General features: G+C 46.6%; 1 protein-coding gene across 2 annotated transcripts; it reads right to left on the bottom strand.

Moving 5' to 3' along the window:
• Positions 1 to 1,777: 1,777 nt before the first annotated feature.
• Positions 1,778 to 19,320, bottom strand: KIF2C (kinesin family member 2C). Of its 2 annotated transcripts, XM_017648486.3 has the most exons (21): positions 19,103 to 19,320; positions 18,147 to 18,241; positions 15,875 to 15,976; positions 15,655 to 15,703; positions 13,426 to 13,548; positions 12,271 to 12,393; positions 11,634 to 11,734; positions 10,921 to 11,016; positions 10,401 to 10,455; positions 10,149 to 10,311; positions 8,230 to 8,320; positions 7,915 to 7,978; positions 7,745 to 7,836; positions 6,860 to 7,002; positions 5,932 to 6,136; positions 5,736 to 5,846; positions 4,859 to 4,926; positions 4,411 to 4,516; positions 4,210 to 4,323; positions 2,575 to 2,698; positions 1,778 to 2,461 (listed from the first exon to the last, which is right to left on the bottom strand). In XM_017648486.3, exons 1-21 carry the CDS (start codon positions 19,164 to 19,166, stop codon positions 2,379 to 2,381), a joined length of 2,172 nt encoding a protein of 723 aa, XP_017503975.1. In that variant the 5' UTR covers positions 19,167 to 19,320; the 3' UTR covers positions 1,778 to 2,378. The 2 variants fall into 2 exon arrangements, with proteins under 2 accessions (XP_017503975.1, XP_073089912.1); XM_073233811.1 differs by lacking the exons at positions 18,147 to 18,241; positions 19,103 to 19,320 and adding an exon at positions 16,142 to 16,434.
• Between the last annotated feature and the right edge of the window lie 1,672 nt (positions 19,321 to 20,992).

Raw genomic sequence — 20,992 nt, 5'->3', positions numbered from 1 at the left:
GTTTTATTCCTTCAGTTTTTACTTTGTTACTATACTCCATAGATGAGTGAAATCATTTGGTACTTGTCTTTCTCTACCTGGCTTATTTCACTGAGCATAATACCCTCTAGCTCCATCCATGTTGTTGCAAGTGGTAGGATTTGTTTTCTTATAGCTGAATAACATTCCATTGTATATATGTTTTTTAAATGTGCTTGAATAGTAGTCTCATTATAAATGCATCAATCTCTTGGGGCAATATCAAAGAGGGACCCCTGGAGCTCTTGAAGTCAGTTAGGACAGTGTCCCATATACCACATCATGCCCTCCAAGTCTGTTCTCTTGCTTGAATATAAGTCAAATAGGAGTTCTTTAATTCCATATCATCCTGGAGAAATTGTGTCTCCTGCTTCCGTCCAATACCATATATAGGTTGGCCACCACTCCATTTGTTTTGAGACCATAAACATTAATTGTATTATGCATTTGCCCCATTTTCATTAGTTACTTTAAAAAAATTGTCTCCCAAATTATAGCTATCTTCCACATTCTAATCCTGACATAGGTTATTAGAATCGTATTTGACCTATCTCCCTCCATTCTCCATTTCCTAAAATTTCCTAATGTCCTGTCATGTTTTATGAGAAAAACCCCCTGTATCTTTGCCTCACCTGAAGGTTTCAGCCCCTGCCAAGTTTACTCTGAATTTGGTGAGGCCAAAAAATGACAATGGATATCGATGATACTTAAAAAAAAAAAAAAAAAAAAAAGACAATAGAACATTGTGGGTAGAGGGTTTATACCCAGCTTTATTTACCTGGTGGCAGGTCAGCTAGGAACCCACCCATCCACCTCAGGACAAGTCTGCATGTAGCAAGCTGGTCTCTGCCTTGGGGCCTTTCTGCAGCCTGGCAGCCCCAGAGCACTGGGCGGAACTCTTTCTACAGTCAGTAATAGCCTGTTGCCCGCACGTTGTAAGCCTATGCCTGCTAGCATTGCATGTGCGCAGTGAGCAAGCATATCAGGGTAAAGTGAGGATCCTGGCTGTGGAATCTCCACTTTCCCTACAACCTTCAATCTCTTTTCAGAATGTTTACTTTGCCTTCTAACAGAAATCTGGTTCTCAGGACTTTCCTTGTCAGCCTTCACGTGGAAGATGACACACTCCTATTCTCTAGATGGGAGACGGGTGGGTTCCATGGTCTGCATTGCCAGTTGCAGACTGTTTGTACTCTATCCTCCCTAAAAAAACACAAAATTTGAACCTTATGCTGAGACCGTAACACTACTTCTCTATACTGCGCATATCTGTAAATTCTCATTCTCACCAACTTGTGCTAGATTTTATGTCCTGACTCACTTGTCACTTTCTCTAATACTATTCCTGTCATAGTATTTGGCTTCCTACACATGATGAACATCCTTACTTCCCACAACCTTAAGCTTTCACCAGCTCCTCACCCTGTAAGTTCTGAAACATGGGTTCAATCCAACCTCTTGGACCTGACACCTGGGTTACAGAGTGCCTGCATAAGTCACACGGCTGCACAGACTAGTGCCACTAGTAACTAAGAACAAACAATTGGTATTAGGCCTGGAGAATCTTTATGATGACTTATTTAAAGCATAAACTACTGGGTTACTGGAGCATTGAACAAGACAGGGTTGGAATCTTCATGTCAATGAAACTGCAGGTGTGGATTTGGCCTCTTAGATGGAGTACAGAATCAGCACTCCCCAGAGCTCCAGAAGTGTCCTTAGTCACAGAGGCTCAGACCCATCCCAGACCCTGCCCACACACCACCCAAGAGGCTGATTTTTTTCCTCTTTCTTTATTGTTAGACGTAATGTATAAACATATAAAACAAAACAGCAGGGATCCTCTTGGGCCTTAAAAAACAGCAAGGAAGGAAGAGGTCCCAGAAACTTTTTTTAAAGTACAAAACATGTTAGTGCCCAGACCAAAAGTGTGGAAGGCAGTCCAGAGCCAGCAGTGAGTTGGACTGAAAGCTCCTTCCCTCTCCCCTGAGCCACAACAGCCCCAGGGAGCCCTCCACCAGCAGCCAGTCTGCACAGGCACATGCCACCCAGGAGAGAGTTGTGCCCCAGAGCCTTCCCCTCTTGGGCAGAAGGGTGTCCGCCCAACGTTAACTAAAAGCTCCCTCCTCCCATCCTTGCTCCCTTGAGAGCTACAACAGGAAAAGGAAAGCAGTGTCCTGTGTCATTCTGACCCCTTCCCCAGCTGCCCTGAGTCCAGATGCCCCCACACTTGGCATTTACCAAAGCCTGTCCCAGGTCACACCCTGACTAGATCCATCAGGTGGCCAAAGTTCACTGGGGGGTGGGGGTGGGGAGGGGAAGAGGCTGGGTATGAATCCAAACATCTTTATTTGCAGTCATCACTGGGGCCGCTTCTTGCTGCTTATCTGCTTGCTGGCCTGCTCTTCCAGTTGCATGGCCAGGCGCAGAGCCTGGATGACATCTAGAAGGAAGGGGTGGCGGTGCACTCGGGTTAGTGGGTGTCTCAGAGGCCCCATTCCCTCAGGGCAGAGCTGCCGTCACCTGCAGAGGCCCCCATCCTCCAGCCACACCCACCTCGCAGGGCTGAGAAGTGCTTGGCTTGCTGGGCCAGGGCGGACTCTGCCTTGTTCACAAAGGTCTCCAAGTCATAGTCTGGCTGCTCCGTCATCTCAGAGAGCTCAAGCCAGCCTGACCCTTGCTGCAGTGACACAGGGAAGATGTGTCATTTCAATAATGACCAAACTAATTCAGCAAATCATTCCTGGGGCCCTACCATCTTTGCAGATGCCTGTGCAAGATGCCCCTTCTTCCAGCATGGCCCATATGCTGCCTCTTGATCTTTTCCCACAGATACCCTTAAGCTTGAATCCATCCTCTTCCCTACTCCAAATGTATCCCTCAAATAAATGTCATCATCTGCTTGATGCCTAAGCCAGAATGTGAGTAGCAACTTTATTCACCCTGCAAATCCCCAAATCCTACCAACTTAAATTCTACTTGAGTAGAATTTATGTCCTCATGTCCTCACTCTAATCCCATGAGCATGGTCACACTTAGGCTAGGCACCAGCATCTCTCTTGGTTTTTACAACAATCTCCTAGCTGCTCTTAACTCCGAAGTACCTCTATTCATGCTCCCCCACACCCCCAAACCAGGCTTTACACTCTGGCCACAAGGATGTACCTAAAGCTCTGCTATGACCATGTCGTATCTGATAAGACCATGCCATCTGATATGACCACACTCTGCTTTCCTCCCTTCAAAGGCATCCACTGTCCCTATAACAAAGGCTTTCATGTGGGCCATAAGGCCCTTCAGTATCAGGTCCCTGCTGACTTGCCCACAGCCTTAATCTCCCTCCATCATCTGCTCAAACCTTTTGCTCTGGCCAGAGTGAACCTCCCTTTCTTCCGAAAATACCATGTCCTCTCAAACATCTGTACACTTGAGCACTCTGGGGAGGAAGGACATGCCTAAGCACAGATCCTTCATGTTCCCCTCTAAGTTCAGAGTGCCACAGGCTCCTCCCCTCTGTTGAGCATTCTGAGCACCACATCTTAGGATGCACTTTCGGGCCTCTGCCCGGCTGCCCTTCCCAGCAACGCTACCACCTACCATTTACTGTACCCTGACCACATGCTGGGCACTGCTGAGTGCTTTAAAAGCATATCACTTAATCCTCAGATGCAACCATTCCGTTTTGCCCATCTTAAAGATAAAAAAACAGAGGCCCAGAGAGGCTAAATGACTTTCACAAGGAAATCAGCTTAAAAATAGAAGAATCAGGATTGATCAAGTCTTATGTTAGGGCGTACTATCTATAATTCCTGTTTCTGGTCCTTGGTCTCTGCACAGGAGCTGTCGTATAGAAAAGTACATGCCAAACATTTGCTCAATAAAGGCGACAATGTCCCTGCATACAAAATCAAAAGCATGGAGGAGAGCCTAGCTCGGCTAGGAAGATGGATGAGAGCTTGCGTGTGCCAGGCTAGAGAAGGGGTATGGGAACTAGCTGCCCTAGACCAGCCAGAGGAACAGGCAGAGGATTAAGGATTGCTAGTGCAGAGGCTGGCTCTTCCCATTTCTACCTGAAGACCAGGTGGGAGCAGAGCCGAGATCATGTTTAAGGAGGGGTACAGAGCGCTGCTGAGGGCCTGTGCTAGGATGGATATCCAGCCCCTTCCTCCCTGGCCTGGGTCAGCTCCCAACCTGTATGATCTCCTTGAGCTCTTCCATGGCCCTTTCCTCCAGCTCCCTGATCTGAGTCATGGCTTCATTAAAGCTGGACATCTGGGAAGACAGTTCCTCCTCTTCCTTGGAGAACTAAAGGAGCCAAAGGAGAGACCCCACAGTATGGCTCAGTTCCCACCTCAGCAGGCTGTGTTTCTGTCTTGATCCCCAACCCCTTACATTGCCTGTGATCAGGGCCCCATTAGAGCTTGCTTCCATTTCTTCTGTTTCCATTTGATTTGGCTGCTCCCCAGTGGGCCCACTGTGGGGGCTCAGCTCCTTGACCCTGAGAAAACAAGAAGGTTTCAGATTGCACGTGAGGCCCCTGCACTCATCAGACTGCAGCACCACTCAGACAGTGAGGCTTCCAGGGGCTAGAGTAGCATCTTTTCCTTTGGCCTAGGGGAAGACCTTCAAGCATGCTGATTCTCCACCAAGACCTGAAGGGGGTTGGGACAGAACTTCTAGCATCATGTCTTGAACTTTAAAGCCTCAGAATCACTGAGTTACAGAAAAGTATGTAAATTAGGCAATGAGGCCCTAGCGCCTCCTCCCCTCTCTTCACTACCATTCCTTCCCTGGCTCCTGAACCCCCCTTCCCACCCCACCTGGATGTAGGCACCAGTACCTGTCTGCATATCTGAGTGTGTTTAAAGTATATTCACAGGAGCTTATGCCTGGTGAGATCATAGCAATCTGCAAAAGAGGGAATGGCAGTTAAAGGTTAAGGATTGTGGGGTGAGACTGCTAGACCACCTGACCGTAAGAGAGGCTGCCAGGAGGATTCTCTCCCTGCTGACACCCACATGGTACTGGAAGAAGAAAGCTCATTAAGTACCCACTCTGTGCCAGAAAGCTTACCCCATAGACACTGTAAATTGAGGCACCTTAAAAATTCGTTTCCTGTTTTTAAAGGCATATCTGATCACCCCCTGCTTCTTTATCTCTTTACTGACCCATTCCTCTCACCAAAGTCACATCTCAAGGCTCTGTGGCACCTGCTAGGACCTTTAGTTCAGCTAGGCTCAGGGATAATGCCTCAGGGAGAAGGGTTTATAGCTTAGCAGAAATCCCCACCTTCCCCAGCAGGCAGTGGTAACACAGTGCCCGGAAGGGAGAGAGGGCAGACCCTAGCTAGGAGGGCTTATGGATAAAATAAGGAAAGGAACAAAATGTCATACACAGCTGAAGCCCTTTCCTATTTTGTAGGCTGGGAGCCAATAAGCCTGAGGGAAGCCAGAGGAGACAAGAAATTCCCTCTCCTGCTTCTGAATTCTGGAACCCTCTTTTCACCAGGTGAGGGAGAAATGACTTCCCGTGAACCAAGAGCTTCCCACAGTAAAGGGAGCAGATCCTTTCCCCCATCTGGTAGGCAAAGGGGAGCCTGGTACTGATAGGCAAGGGAAGCCCACTCATGTCAGAGCCTGGAAACCCAGGTGGCAAGGGTGCCAAGCCTCCCACCTGTGGACAGGACTAAATGTCCTCCTGCACCACCTCCTACTCACCATGCAGGTCCTTGAATTCTCCCCAATAAAGGAGTCTCTCAGCACCTGTGTTAACTTGCTCTCACGGAATGGGGTGTGAGCCTTGTTCTGTCCCAGGGCCCTGATGCACTCCTGTGGGGCAGCAGGATCAACTGAGGTCCCTCCCTCCCTCCACCAGCAGCCTACCGGCCAACCACCTCACATTAGCCCCTGCTACCTTCAGGGCCAGGAGACTCTTGTTGATTTCTGCACCCTCCATGCGGGTCTGCCGGTCAGCACTGGAAGTGTCTGCACCTCGCTCATTCCCTGCCAGATCCACCAAAGAGAACTTGCCATATACTTTTCCTTTGGCTCGGAGAAGGATCTGGAAGCAGGCATGGGAGCGAGAAGAGTTGGAGTTGGCAAATGTCTGTCCAGAGGTCCTGAAGGCAAAGGAGAGCAAAGAAAGGCTATGAACTTCTGAGATCACCAGCCACTGTGGCACCCCAGAGTCCAAGCAGTGAGTTCTCTGGCAAGACAGGATCATAGGTCAGGACTCCAAGTCTTGTGTCTTCTTGACCCTGACTTCTGTGTTTTCCTGGCAGCCAAACTACTGAGTTCTGTACTAGGGCCTTGGCCAGACCTGGGGAAGGATGAGTTGACTCTGCTGCAGGGCACACAGGGAAGGAGGGCTGTCATGAACCACTTACCAAGACCTGAGGGCTCTGCTGAGGCCCCTCCCTGGGCCTCCAAAAGCTACCTAGTACACTCCTGCACTATGCCTGGTGGAAGAGTGCTTCCCTACCTCTGTTAGGAGCTATGACGCCATCACTTCCAGTCTAGAACCTACCTGGAGCTCCTATCTCCCACCACAGGGAGAGAACAGTAAGGAGAAACCCAGAGACACCAGGAAGCATGGCTTTAGGGTAAAAGCCTGGGAATAAAGGCTGCCTTGGTTAAATTAAGACACTTTCACTTGCTCTTGATGAGCCTCTGGCCCTGGGTCATCTGCCTCATTAAGACCCCTAAGGCAGAGGAGGCCTTCACAGCCCTTACCAAGCTGGAAAAAGCAGCGTTCTGTGGAAACAGCAGTGAGCTCAGAGGTAGTTTCTGTCACCTGAACCCAGCATTACAAGGCGGCCCCTTCCCCTTTCCAGAACTCTGACCTGCAGGCACTGCCTATGTCGATCATCTTGATGACATCGTCGGCACAGCTGACCAGGCGCTCCTGCAGCCCCACCACCTGCACCTGCTGCTTGCCATCCTCCAGCACACGCAGCTTAGCCTTCTTGTTGAGCAGGTCAAACAGCTGTGCCAGGCAGGGAAGAAAGGCTAAGGCCATCAGGTGCTGGGCACCCCACCTAAGTCCTCCCTCTCTTCTACGGACTGTCCCAGCTTAGACAAGAGCTGGCAGCAGGGAACACAGACAAGAGCTAAACTGGATGGATGACAGAGTAGCAGAGGGCAGTACACTTGGGAGCTGAACCAGGCTACCTCAGCTTCATACAACTCCACTGCTCTACTAGCTATGGGAGCCTGGACAGGTATTTAACCACCCAGACTCATCTCTCATCTGTAGAATAGTGATGGTAATACTTCCTCATAGGTTGTAATGATTAAATGAGTTGAGATGAGTATAGAGCTTAGCACATAATACCGCATTATAATCAAATTAGCTATTATCTAGATCCCTCTCTAGGGAAGGCAACTCTGCAAAAGCACAGAGGGTATAGAGGAGAGAGAGAGAGAATACGAGTACGAGATGAATGGGAGTGAACAGGGGAAGAAAAAGTTATGAAGGAGCTGGTTTGAGGGAGGACAGGGACACAGCAAACCTTCACCTGAGAGGCCCGAGGAGTGTTCCTGCCATACTTGTTGAGGTTGGGTGCCATCCCACCCAGAGATAAAACCTCTCACAGGTCATGGCAGAGTGGCCCATCAGAGGATTGCCAGCCTACAGGTTGTTTGGCTTCTATGATATCTAGCCAACCTCAAGGTTTTGGAAAGTTCATGGGCCCCAAGAATATAAACAGGCACTCCCTGCCAGTTACCTTCCCATTATAGATCTCGAAGAATGTCACATAGACCTCCAGGCCTAGGTTCCGGTAGCGGGGCTGATTCTTCAGGAGGAAGACATCCCGGGCTGTGGGCAAGAACCTGGATTAGGTAAGCAACCTGTTTCTCTGTACCAAACCCCAGGGCGGCAGAACATGCTACTTACAGGCCATTGCATAGATCCCTTTGGTTGCATTCTGGGCTTTCCCAGAGAGGTCTCCACCCATAGTCTGCAAAGGGAAGGGACAGAAGACTGTGGTAAAGGGTCCTTGGCCTAAGCCAGAGCACGACAGCTCCATTGCCACAGTGGGCCCCACCAAAGCAGGGAGGCTGGACCTGCAAGGCCCTCCCCTGCATCTGGCACAGCAAGAATATCTGGTGATGGGGAATCTGTACTGAGGGGAATGTCACTGTCTTCCTTTTCAGGAACCCAGTGTTCTACCATGAACAGGCTTGCTCTCTGTCAGGCCTGAATACTCACATGTGTCTTGCCACTTCCTGTCTGGCCATATGCAAAACAGGTTGCTTTTCCGCCTTCAAAGATTGTCTGTACCAGTGGCCTTGCTGTGAACCTGGGGGAAAGGATAGGGAAGAGTGTCTGTCTCTTCCCAAAGTGTGGTCCCTGGAACATGGTCCTGCTGCCCTTCCATTGCAAAACTCCTGGGGTCAATTCCTCCTTCCAAGCACTGCTTTCCTGCAAAGTGTCCCATCTGAGCCCAGCCCCACCTACAATCTGAAATTCTCCTAGGTGACTGGGAGAGGCTGGACTGACTTGCCAAGAGCAAGCTGGGGGCCCTCACTCTGAGCCAACAGGTCCTTCTCTGGCTCTGGAGACACAGATGAAACCCTGAGCTCAGCAGCAAACTTCCAGCATAAGAAACACTACAAAGATCAGAAGAAATCTTCTAAAGTAGAGGCCTAAAATATTTTAGGATCTGTGGGCCACACAGGTGTCTCTCTCTCTCTGTGTATATATGTGTGTGTGTGTGTGTGTGTATATATATATATATATATATATATATTAATGACCCTCTAAAAACATAAAAGCCTTGGTGGGAATGTAAACTGGTACAGCCACTATGGAAAACAGTTATGGAGGTTTGTCAAAAAATTAAAAATAGAAATACCATACAATCCAGTAATTCTACTTCTGGGTATTTACCAGAGGAAAATGAAAACATTAATTCAAAAAGGTATATGCACCACTATGTTTATTGTAGCACTATTTACAATAGCCCAGATATGGAAACAGCCTAAGTGTCCAACAGTAGATGAATGGATAAGGAAGATACACATATAAATGAAATATTATGCAGCTATAAAAAAAAGAAGGAAATCTTACATTTACAACAACATGGACAGACCCATAGGATATCATGCTATGTGAAATACATCAGACAGAGAAAGACAAATGCCATATGATTTCACTTATGTGGAATTTATAAAACAAACAAAACAAATAAACATCAATGAAAAAAACTAGAAAGAGAGGGAGATGGTGGGGTGGGCAAAATAGTTCAAGGCGATAAAGGGATACAATTTTCTAGTTATGAAGTAAGTCATAGGGATGAAGAGTACAGCATAGGGAATATAGTCAATAATGTAATAACTTTGTATGGTGACAGATGGTAACTACACTTATCATGGTGAGCATTTTGTAATGTATATAAATGTCGAATCACTGTTATACATCTGAAACTATAATGTCAACTATACTTCGAAAAAACAAACAAAAAAATCCCAAAACATAAAAACCACTCTTAGTTTTAAAGTTCTGCAAAAAGGGATTGTGAGCCAAATTTGGCCTATGGGCTATAGTTTGTCAACCTCTGGTCTAGAGCAGTGCTGTCCCATAGAACTTTCTGTCATTATGGAAATGTTCTATGTGTGCTGTCCAAGAGTAACCATTGCCACACATTGCTGCTGAGCACTTGAAATGTGGTAGTGTGATTGAAGGGTTGAATTTTTAATTTTATTTAAACAGCCACATGAGGCTACTGGGGGCTCAATACAGAGTTTTGCTAAGTCTGCTAGACTTAGTTTGCTGACTCAGCTAAGCCCAGTGGGTAATGGAGTGGCTGCACAAAACAGTGGATGAGCCCCTGGAGCCTGCCCAGCTCTGTCTCAGAGAGGGCAATGGGTAATACCTAACTTCTGATCCACTCAAGGATGGGCCACTAAGGCTGCAAAGTGGGAAGTGGCAGGTCCAAACAGGGCCTTGCTGGTGCCAGGAGCAGAGCCAGAGCCAGCTCTGTGAAGGTTGATCCAAAGAGAACATGAATTGAGGCCAGGCAGGGCTTCAGAGTTCAGTACATCTATGAGTAGTGTTACTACAATGCCCCACATTGAAAGGAGGAAAGGCAGGAAGAGAGGGGGAAATAAAAAAGGTAAGGGACTAACCTATAGACGACTTCATTTGAAGCTGTTTCATCAAATGCAAAGTCAAAGCAGAATGCTTGGTTCTCCAGATACTTTGTTAAGTCCACTTTTAACTTGGGCTCATGTACGAAGAGGAGACACTTGCTGGGAATGGAAATCACATCAATTTCTTTCTTGGCCAATTCTGCAGAAGGAGAGTATTTCAGGGGATGCTCCCTGGACACAAAGGAACCCTGTCAGTCCAAAAACTCTTTCTGGCTGAATGGGGCTTACCTTGTTTATTCAGGGGGCGTTTCCTAACACAGACGCAAATCCTGTGCTCTTCAATCTTCAAGAGGATGAGAAAAGACCACCAACCAGCAAAGTCAGAGCAATATTGAAAGGACCCCTCCTTTTCTAATCCCATGTTTAGCCTAGTCAGGAACCAAGATCTGTCACTAGGACACCCACCTCTGCCATTAGTTATGCTGAAGCACAAGAAAGCAGCTCTGATTTTTTCTTCCCAGTTTTCTCACTCTTTTACCCACAGGTTGTTGGCCCCACTTTCATTATTATTAGTAAGAATCTAGCCAACCTACAGAAGCAAGGAGGGTGGGAGTGGGTGCAGAGGTAGAGGGAGGTTTACAAAGACCCTCCCACCCAGGCTTTTCTAGCTCAGCCCATCAAATGGCATTAAAAATACCCTCAAGGGTTAGTGAAGACTCCTGAATGCTCTCACTCCCTTAAAGTTTACTGTCTCTCAATTGTACACCTACTCAGGAAGGAGAGGTAGAAGCCCTTTGGGTTTACTCACAGGATCAGTCACAGTAAGTGGATGACATTCCAGAGTAGCCCGAAATTCTTTAATCATCCGGGCAAATTCCCAGTTTGGAAAGCTGTTGTCATATTCCTGTTTGGGACAAGCGTGAAAAAGGACGGACTGAACTGAAGTGCTCAGAGCGCAGCGCTAAGCAGCACCAACAGCTCCTTAACATGCACAAAGCCCTTCAGAACTGACAAACTCCCCACAAATCTCCCTTCCTCCCACCCTGGCTCTAGCTGAGAACCTAGGAACAAAGGGATTGGCAGGGAAGCCAATATATGCACCAAAACTCTCTAGGAACTTGGGCCAGGGCCACTGTCCCCTTCTTAGGAGACCAGCAGGTTGAGACTCCCTGGAACAATTAAGTCAACTTAAGGGAAATGCTCTGAACTGGAACTCCACTGCAGCACCCTCCCCACCCCACCCTATACACACAAGGAGGCCAAGGAAAAGCTGGCAACTGTGCCCAGGAGCCCCACTGGTCAATGAACCGTGTGCTGGGTGTACCCACTGGATCAGCAGGAAATACTCCTCATCTGAGGGCCTTCAGAAAAGTATCTCACTTCTCTGTTCTCTGAATCCTGATGAGAAACCATTTGAATGTCCTGGATATCAGAACTGGAGCCTCAGAAATGCTGGGGCCCAGCCATTTCTGTTGCCAGTCTGGCTGCAGTTAAGGATGCCTGCCCAAACACCCAAGGTACCTGAGCTCGCTTTATTCTCATTTCAGAGTTCTGCGCCCTCTTCTCTTCTCGCTTGCTCTTCATTTTTTCCATTTCCTTCACAATACATGATTTCCTTCGAACTAGAGGGGGACAAAAGAAGACCCACTCTTAACAGTCTAGGTTAGCCAGCCTCCGGTTCTCCAGCAGCTGTACTGCATCTTGGGCCTTCCCCAGGACTTGGCCTTTCCCAGACCCTTGCTCTTAAATCACCATATGCAGGGAGAGGAAGCGATATGACTCTTGGGATGGCCAGGCCCACAAAGTAAAGATGTGAGCACTCCAGGTCTAGCCCAAGCTCTCTCCATGCCTCTGTGGCATAACAACCAGAGGAGGTGAGACTGTTCCTGCTTGGTCCTGATGGTCATTCTGGGCTGGTCTTCAGGTGTCGGCCAAGACTTGAGCTGTGACAACACCTCAGCTACATCAGAGGGTTCCTGCCAGCTGGTGGGGACAAGGTCTCCTCTTGTGAAAGACCAATTCCATGGACACAGGGAAACATGCCCCCATGTGACAAACATGGTTTGAACTGAAGTGCCAAGGCAGGCCAGGTTTAAGACAGGCTGCAACTACCTGTCTTGTAGCAGGAGCAGGGCAGCAGACAGCTCAGCGTGCCTACCTGAGTTCACAGGGTTTGCAGAAGAGCTGCCTCGGACGGAATGAACTTGCTCTTCCACCTCCTCGCTGACCATCATCAATGGTATTTCAGCTGCTGCAGGGCAGGAGGGCTTAGAGGGGCCAGCTGTGGGGGAATAAGGGTCAATGGAGAAGCAGGCAGGCATACTGCAGCTTGCACTCATCTGAGCCCTGAGAGGAGGACCAAGAGGACCTTGGACCTTAGCAGTCCAAGAGGAGGATTTCTGGCTACCAGCTCAGCAAGGGCTCAGGCTCCTACAGTGTGAGCAGAGATTGGGCTTTTCCCTTCACCTCAGCCCACACCCTAAACCTGACCAGTCTCACTACTGGGGCTGGCTCCTGGGGTCAAATCTTAAATGGTGTACTAGTAGCTCAGTATGGGCTTTGCCATAAAGAAAGGCCTTTAAAGGCCTGAACTCTTCAGGCTTACCCAAGCACGGGTTCTCAGGCTGGGCCAGCCCTTCCTACTCATTTGGGAGAAAAGTCAAGCCTATCTGACTTCTCCAAAGCCTTGAAACCCAGGTGGTTAATGGGAGTAAAGACAGAAAAGCAAGGACTAATGGGAACCGGAGCAACAACTAACTATACTGATTTAACCCCTGACAATGCATCACTTCCCATTCCTGGTTGTAACACTTTTGTTTACCTTCATTTTATTAGAGCGGAATTTGAAACATGTAAGATGTAACAATTGTGTATGTTACAAAATCTGCACCCACTTTATATATTTAATAAAAGTTGACAACTAAAAAATATTTCTTCATTCCATTTGTATGAAGTCCAAAAAGAGAAAAAGCTAATTTATGCTATCAGAAGTCAGGATTATAGGTATCCTTAGAGGGTTAGGAACTGGAAGGGGGCCTGAGGGAGACTTTTGGGGTGCTGGTAATGCTGTGTTTGATCTGAGTGCTAGTTACATAAGTGTGTTCAGTTTGTGAATGATATATTCAATGATAATTTTCCTGTATATATATTGTGTTTCAATAAAGTTCAAAAAAGTAAAGCGAGATATTTGCAGATAAGGGAGCAGTGCAGCAGAGGCAGAATAGTCCTGAAGCCAGGGAGTGTAGGAATTCTAGGATATTCCAGAAGAGGGACAAGGCAGTGTGTGAGGCCTCAAAAGGAGAACATTACTCACAGGACACTGAAAACTGCTTGCGGGAATTTGCAGATGCAGGCAGCTCCATCTCCATGCCATTCTCCTGAGAGGTGTTGCGAATCTCTGGGATGGTGGACATGCGAGTGGAACGCCCTCGGAGACCTGAAGAACCAAGGGCAGTAGCCAGTCAGTGCAGCATGATCAGGGGGGCTGATGGGAGCAACCCTCCAAGATACTGTACACAGTGAAATGGCTCCTGACCACTAGGAAAGGAAACAACCAGTTCCCCATTCCTTCCACCCATGGAAAGGAAAAATTAGAAAGGCCAAGTACCAGTGACCCCAAACTAACTTGTTCACATTCTGCAAATCTGAGAGCTACTGAAGGCAAGGACATCTCCCACAAGAGCGTCTGTCTTGAGTATGAGGGGACCTACAGCCCATCTGAAATTATTTCTGAAGAGATAGACCTAATCCTTGAAAAAAGCATTATTAACCTTAGCAGCAGCAGTATCTACCATTGTACAATCTTCCCATACTTCAAAACAACATTAAAAGGTGAATATTAGTACTCCCATCTGATGAAAGGGAACATTAAAGCTCAGAAAAATTAAGCAATTTGCCCAGTGTCACTCAAATAGTAAGTGTCAGAGCCAGGCAGTGTACCCAGGACCGTCATATTCCAAAGTCTGGGGTTTTTCCACTGCTTCAGGAAGCTTTACAGAGCCAGGCCTGGGCCACATCATCAGAAACACATAGAATCAGCTACACTGATTTTCTGGAATTTTAAAAGAATGCTTAACTGAGAGAAACAATTGAGTTATACTTAAATACTTGTCAATTTTCTACCCTTCATTAAGAGAGAAATAATTCCTCACCTATAAAAGAAGTCATAAATTTGGAATAGAAAACATGCTGTCATATAGGCAAACATTAACTTGTAATGAATTTCTGAGTCTCCTAAGTTTAGGCTGATCTGATGGCTCTATATAATCCATGTCTTTCATAAAGAGCATGAATTATTATATTTTTGCTGTTTCACAAAAGATTTCATTTCTACTATCGAATAGCATGCAGCTTTATTATTATTGTTTTTTCATTAAAAATAGCTGTGGTTATATCCTTTGAGGACATACATGTGGAGTGAGACCACTGTCAATTCCATCTCTCCTATAGGCCCTTACGGTACAGCCACACCACTCAGGCCCAGCCCGTGCTTGCAATTGCACCACCTTCCACCTGGGTCTCCAAAGCCTGAAGCTGCAACCAAGTCAGTCTCTGGGCCCTGACGTAGCTGGATCATGTCAGAGCAATGATAATTCCTGGACTGGGATAGGCCATTCAGGCTGCAAGGTATAGCTCTGAGTAATAAGGATCTCTTGGGTAGTTTGTGCCTACATCCACCCCTTATAGTCACAGACTATTGCAGTCGGAAGTAGGTTTACCCGCTGACTACTTCTGCAGAGAAAGGCAACCTTCTCCTAGACTTGAGGCATTGCTAATATTTTTCCCATCCTGCTCTACCCCGAGAGCCCAATAGCACCACCAACTATACTTCTAAACAGCCAGATCTAGCTTTCCTCCCAGAGTGCTCACCACCTCACTCCAAGGCACACTATTCCCTTGAGGAAAGAAAACAAGCTCTGGATTCTATGGGAAAGACTTGTAGACCAGTTAGCAAATCTCCCAAGTCCCTGAGAGGTTGGTCTAAGAGCTGTAGGTTGGATTCTTTTTTTTAAAACTGTTTTATTGAGGTATGATTGACATACAAAAAATGATAGCTATTTAATGTATACAGCTTGATGTGTTTGGAGATATGTATCTACTCATGAAACCATCACCACAGTCAATGCCATACACTTACCCATGGTCTAAAAGTTTCCTTCTGCTCCCTTTGTTTTATATTTTCTTTTTACTTTTATTTTGTTGTAAGAGCACTTAATATAAGATCTACTCTCATGGTAAATCTTCAAGTATAAAATACAGTATTGTTAATCATAGGTCTTATGTTATGCATTAGATCTCCAGAACTTATTTATCTTGCATAATTGATACTTTGTACCCTCTGAACAATACCTCCCCATTTCCCTCTCCCTGTAGGTTGGATTCTTTCTTACTGAGAAAGATACTTGGAAGACAGGGCAGGACTTAGCTCACATGGAAGCCACCTGCTAAACTGGAGCAGTGTGTCTGTTTCACTCATCTGAGCCCCAGGAATATCATTCCTGGCATAAATCCCATGACAATAAACCAATAGAAATACATTTACCTTCCTTTGGAGCAGGAATTTTGGAGTTGACTGATCTGCGTTTTTGTTTCTGAAAAACAAATATATAACAAACCACAATGTAGTGGATCCTAGTAATTCTCAAAGGCCTATCCTGGGCCCATTGCTGTGCTGAGTCCTAGGCGGTCCCAGAAAACCAAAGAGCCACCAAGCCAAATGACTCACCTGGGGCACTGGCTGTAGCCAAATGACAGGCACCTACCTGCATGGTTACATTCTCCTGTAGGGGCAGATTGTCCTTCGGGTGTAAGGAAAGAAGTTGTAAGAGTTCTGGGTTTATTGAGGCCACATCATCAAAATCAATCTGCAAAGATCAAATAAAAGTTTCAGTGGAACATCATAGCTTCTTTAATCCAATTGCATCTCTGCAACAACCAAAGCTACTCCTAGATTCAGAACTTTACTAACTTTAAGCTCCACCAAGTACTAATAGGTATAAACAAATATTTGTTCCTTAGTCATGTTTTACCATCTAGATGAATATTGGTTTCTGATTTCTAAGTCAGTGGTAGATGTCAGTGATGAGAACTAGGTGAAGAGGAAGGCACATGCCGACAGTCAGGTGGTCTACAATAGATCTAGGCCACTTGGTTCTCCTAATATTCTGCTGGGCAGTGGAGTCCTGCTGGACACAGCCACCCAAGCACCTCTTGAGGGCTGACACGAAGGAGGAAACAAGTTCGAACTGTCCCAGTGATAGTCAAAAGAGAGGGCCCTTCAGGATCTTATGGGCAAGGGATAAGTTCCCTAGAGCTGCTACCTAGCCCTATGTCTACCTACATTTTCTACTGGGTCCAGAAACTGGAGGTTCCTGCTCATGCCTTCAATGAGGTCACAATTCTAGGTCTACATCACCAGAGTCCTGCAATCCTTGAGGAACAACTCAACCTTCACCAGAAACTTCATAGCAGTTCAAACACACCAAAATAGTACCAACTGGTTATCTGTATCTCCAAATACAACAGAGCTAAAGCATGTGCTCCAGGTGAGAGCTTTACCTCCTATGTATACAACTTATATTTACTAACTGGCTTATTCAAACATTTATTAGGCATAAGTCAGACAGTAGGGGAAAGGTATTCAAAGATGAATTAAGACTTCCATTGCCCTTGCCTTCACCTTCAGTGAGCTCACATTCTAATGGAGGAGGGAAGTCATATGCACAAAGGGCTAGAAACTAATGTGGCATGGGATAGGCAAGGCTAGAATCGTCAAATACAAAAGCTGGCAAGTACTTCAGTAAACAAACTTTTGTCTGTTTCTTGGACCACTACAGACCCTTACTACCCACACCTCCCCCATTTTCAGTCCCTAAATTACAGGGAACATTCACAAAGGCTGTACTGTAAACAACAGCAAACCATAAAACAGATGATAAGGAACTAATAGCTGGAATTTTAGGAACCTCGTAATTTAAGGGCAGATAATGTAAAATATTCAATCCTTTCATTTCTCAAATATACCACTTAAATATCTGTATGCCTACCCTAAGGCACACATGCTATACTAGGCAAGCCCTTCACATGTTCTCTCATTAAGCTCCAGAAAGACAGTCCAGGTCCGTCTTATTCACCTCTATCCCCAGCACCAAACACACTGGTATTTTGGGACCAGTACAAAAAGATTTGTTGAGTAAATCCTTACAGCAACCCATGAGATAGATGTTATCATCCTCCTCATTTTATAGATGAGGAAACTGAATTCCAAACAGGGGTGGAAAAATGCCTGGGAATACAAACAGTAGTGGCAGAGCAAGACTAAGATCCGGGTTTTCATACTCCTCGCCTGAAGACCTTTTCACCACAAAACCCCTCTAAAACATACACGTCTTAGTCACATCTCTCTTCAGAATCCTTCCAAGGCCTCCAGAATAAACTCTGAAACATCCTAGTGCCAGAGATGAAGACCCTCTAGTCTCCTTTTCAGCCTTTCTCCTGCTGCCAAGCATTCCGAGCTTCCACTACCTGGACCTAGCTTCTTCATTAGTTTCCATGAGGGTAATCTCACTGTTTCTGCTAAGCCTTCCCACCCCCACCAACTCAAATTAAGCTCATCCACAGTGAGCTGCCACCTCTCAACTGCTCTAGCACTATTCATCTGTGCCATTCATTACAAGTTCCCTTCTGTCATTTGGTGTTGCAGAAATATACTTCTGTCTCAACCAGGTTATCAATTTTGCTGCCCAAACTGGTTGCATAGGTAGTGTGCACTCAGAAGCTAGCACAGGTGAGCAAGGTTATAGGATTCTGTGCAGTTTGCTTTCTACAAACACACCAGAAACTGTTGATTGCTTCAGTTTAGAACAGGCTTCACTTAAATAAAATCCCAATCCATCGAGAGAGAGAGAGAACCATGTTTAAGATCAGGGAGGACAAGACAGCATCAGAAATAAGGCTCTTACAAGTTCCATTTCTACATAGACCTTTTAGGTAGTTAGGTGTTAAATGTGGTAGAGGCATTCTCATAGAACCTACCTCTTTGCCTTTTGTGGCACCTCCTTCAGTCCATTCCACTGAAACACAGGATTTCTCCAAGTTCACAGTCCTTACACTGGCACTGTGAATTATGCCTATAGTATGAAAAGGCCAGAGTTACCCATCTTTTTCATTTTTAGGATTCCACAGAGACTCTCAGTGTGCAGCTGACCTGAAGGAAGGGACAACTGCCTTTCCTTTTTCTTTTAAACACCAGGAGATAATGAAGTTCCTGGCCCTTCATCCTTAGGACACCCCGCGGTGAGGGAGGCAGGGAACAGGTCTTAAAACCGAGCTGCAGAGGATTCACCTCCACTCAAAAGAGAGCCTACAGTGGGTTGAAGGTATGTTTGGGCAGGGAAGTCACTCTAGTACTTAGGAACTATTCCCCAACACAGCACTGAGGCTCTAGCGCCCTGGGGTCCCCCTGCTTCATCCCTGACGGTGATGTCTGACCATTTTCTTAGTGACATGTGTATTAGACCTACCATTGACGCGGTAGCTGCTTAACCGAATAAGAGAGGACAGAATTGCAAGCTCCTGAAGAGCAGAGATTCTGTCTCCTTACTCTGAATCCCAGGGGCCTGACATACTGCGAGTGAGAAATATTTATTTAGAGGAGAGTAAAGGGACCAGGAAGCCGAGGTCCCTCAAGCACAGGGCAGTTTCAGGGAAAACTTTGGACGGAAAGTGAATAATAGCAACCTTAACTTCCCTGGGAGGTCCACTGATGTGCTGGAGCCCCGCCCACTCCGAGGACGGGAAAGGGGACCACCGCCGGTGCAGAGGTCCCTGCTCTGGGTGGGAAAGACCGACTGCCAGGGCAGAAGCCAGGACCAGGAGGAGGTGGTGAAACCCCCAACAGTGTCTCAGGCCTTGCCGTTAGGGGAGGAGAAGTTATTTAAGTCGTCTCACAGCCCATGAGTTCCCTTTTTCCTCAGGACCCTACCCCTCACCATTACTGCGTTGGATCTTGATGGCGAGACCGGGAAATAGGCGGGCCTGAAGCGACGAGTCCATGGGCAGTCAGCAGATGCGCCAGGAAAAGAAACGCTAAATGCCAAGTGGCCACAATTATGGTAACCCTACGAAGTCTTAACGCTGTGCAAACCGCCGCAATTTAAATCCCGCGCGCCGGCGTCCCTGAAATGTCATCACGCTGTTCCCGTCCTCGCTTCCGCTAGTTTGCAGAGCCTTTTGGGATACGTAGTCTCTGGGCGGCCTTCCGGGGCCTGGGGCCGCCCTCTCTCTTGGTCACACCCCTGAGTCCTGGGTTGCTGGGAGCTTCGGCGGCCGGCGGGACGTAAGGCTCTCGGTTCTCGGTGTAGCAGCTGAGTCCCATTGTTCTGCTGGGTTTCAAAAACGGAGAAACTTCAGTGTGGTGTTTGAGAGTGAAGCTCTGGGGTCCTCCAGACATCGGTTCCAATCGTCACTTCAGTTAACTTCAGTCTTTGGACAAGTTAGAAGACTTCAAAGACTTTGGACTCCTTTAGATAAAGTGGCCAGGAACAAGTCTTTAAAGTGATACTGAAACCATGTCACAATGGGAGGCAGAAAGGTGGAGAGCCTTCCAGACTAAGATCTGAGGGTGCTCTGTGCAAAGGCCCTGAGGCAGGGGAGAACTTGGTCTTGTTTGAAAAAGCTAAGAAACGAGTGTAGCTGGAAGGTAATAGGTGAGGGGGAGAGGGTTAAGATCATGTAGCATCTTGTAGCCCATGGTAACAATTTTGACTTTTATTCTAATGGTAAGTCATTGAAGAATTTTAAGCAAAGGAGTGACAAGATCTGAGATACATTTGACTTTACGTCTGTCAGTCTTGCCGATGTGTGGAGAACTGATTTGAAGGGGGCCAGACTGGAAGTGAGGAGACCATTTAGTAGGCAAGAGATTATGCTGACGCAGGCTGGGGTAGTGACAGTGAGTATGTACCTAAGAGAATGGTTTAAAGGTGTACCATATCTGGGAAGGGAAGTGAATGGGTCTTGCAGGAGAGTTGAACGTTGGGGTTAAGGAGAAGGGATAATCATGGATGATTCCTGATTTCTTGATAGAGCAACTGAGTCAATGATGGGCCATTTCCTGAAACTGGAGTGGAGTTGTAAAGGAAATAGGTATGGGCGGGGTGGAGTGGGGCATAAGTCAAGGGTTTCATTTGGTTATGTCGAATCTGAGATATCTACAAGACTTCAGAGGGGAGGTATCAAGTGAGCAGTTGGATATACAATTAGCTCAGGGTGAGATCAAGCCCAGAGGTAGAGATTTGGTGTCTTTTTATGTATATGTATTTAGACTCATGGAACTGAATTATATCTAGGGAGAGATGGAGATGAGAAGAACATCTGTAATTGAGCCTTGGGACATGCTAACAGTTTTGAGGTACGGCAGAGGAGGAAGAACAAAAGAGATGAGTTTAGGGTGGTTTGAAGGGATGAGGAAAGCCAGGGAGTGAAGACTAAGAAAGATTAGAGAAGGATTAACTGTAAATTGAGAACATAGAAGTGCTCTGATTTTGCTAGCCCCTAAGTCATTAATGACCTTATGCAGTCTTGGCATAGTATTGAGGATGAGAGCCAGACTAGAGAGAAGTGAAATATTGTTTAGGGACACAAACTATGTAATAAAAGGATAAATGTATGCTTGGGAGTGATAAACACTAAGATTCAGGAGAGCACTTGCCTCTGGCAGAGGGTAATGAGATTGTAGAGAAGTGGTACCTCAACAAATAGGTTTTATGTTTTTACATGAATCCTGGGTGTACATGAATGTTGACTATGTTCTTTTCTGTATCTCCTGTGGAGAGAATGTGATGTAAATTCAGACCCATTCACACCTTTTTGGTTTTTTC

This window comes from Manis javanica, chromosome 4 (genome assembly GCF_040802235.1).
Source record: "Manis javanica isolate MJ-LG chromosome 4, MJ_LKY, whole genome shotgun sequence".
NCBI lineage: Eukaryota > Metazoa > Chordata > Mammalia > Pholidota > Manidae > Manis > Manis javanica.
Note: the sequence above shows the minus strand (reverse complement) of the source record. Positions and strands in the feature narration are given on the sequence as shown.

What these genes read in the sequence shown, in the direction of transcription:
- KIF2C (XM_017648486.3), bottom strand. Translation starts at nt 19,166, where the DNA reads ATGGACTCGTCGCTTCAGGCCCGCCTATTTCCCGGTCTCGCCATCAAG. An exon ending in AGAGTCTCCTGGCCCTGAAG is followed by an intron (nt 5,847 to 5,931) that starts GTAGCAGGGGCT and finishes GCTGCCCCACAG; the next exon opens with GAGTGCATCAGGGCCCTGGG. An exon ending in GCACTTCTCAGCCCTGCGAG is followed by an intron (nt 2,462 to 2,574) that starts GTGGGTGTGGCT and finishes CCTTCCTTCTAG; the next exon opens with ATGTCATCCAGGCTCTGCGC.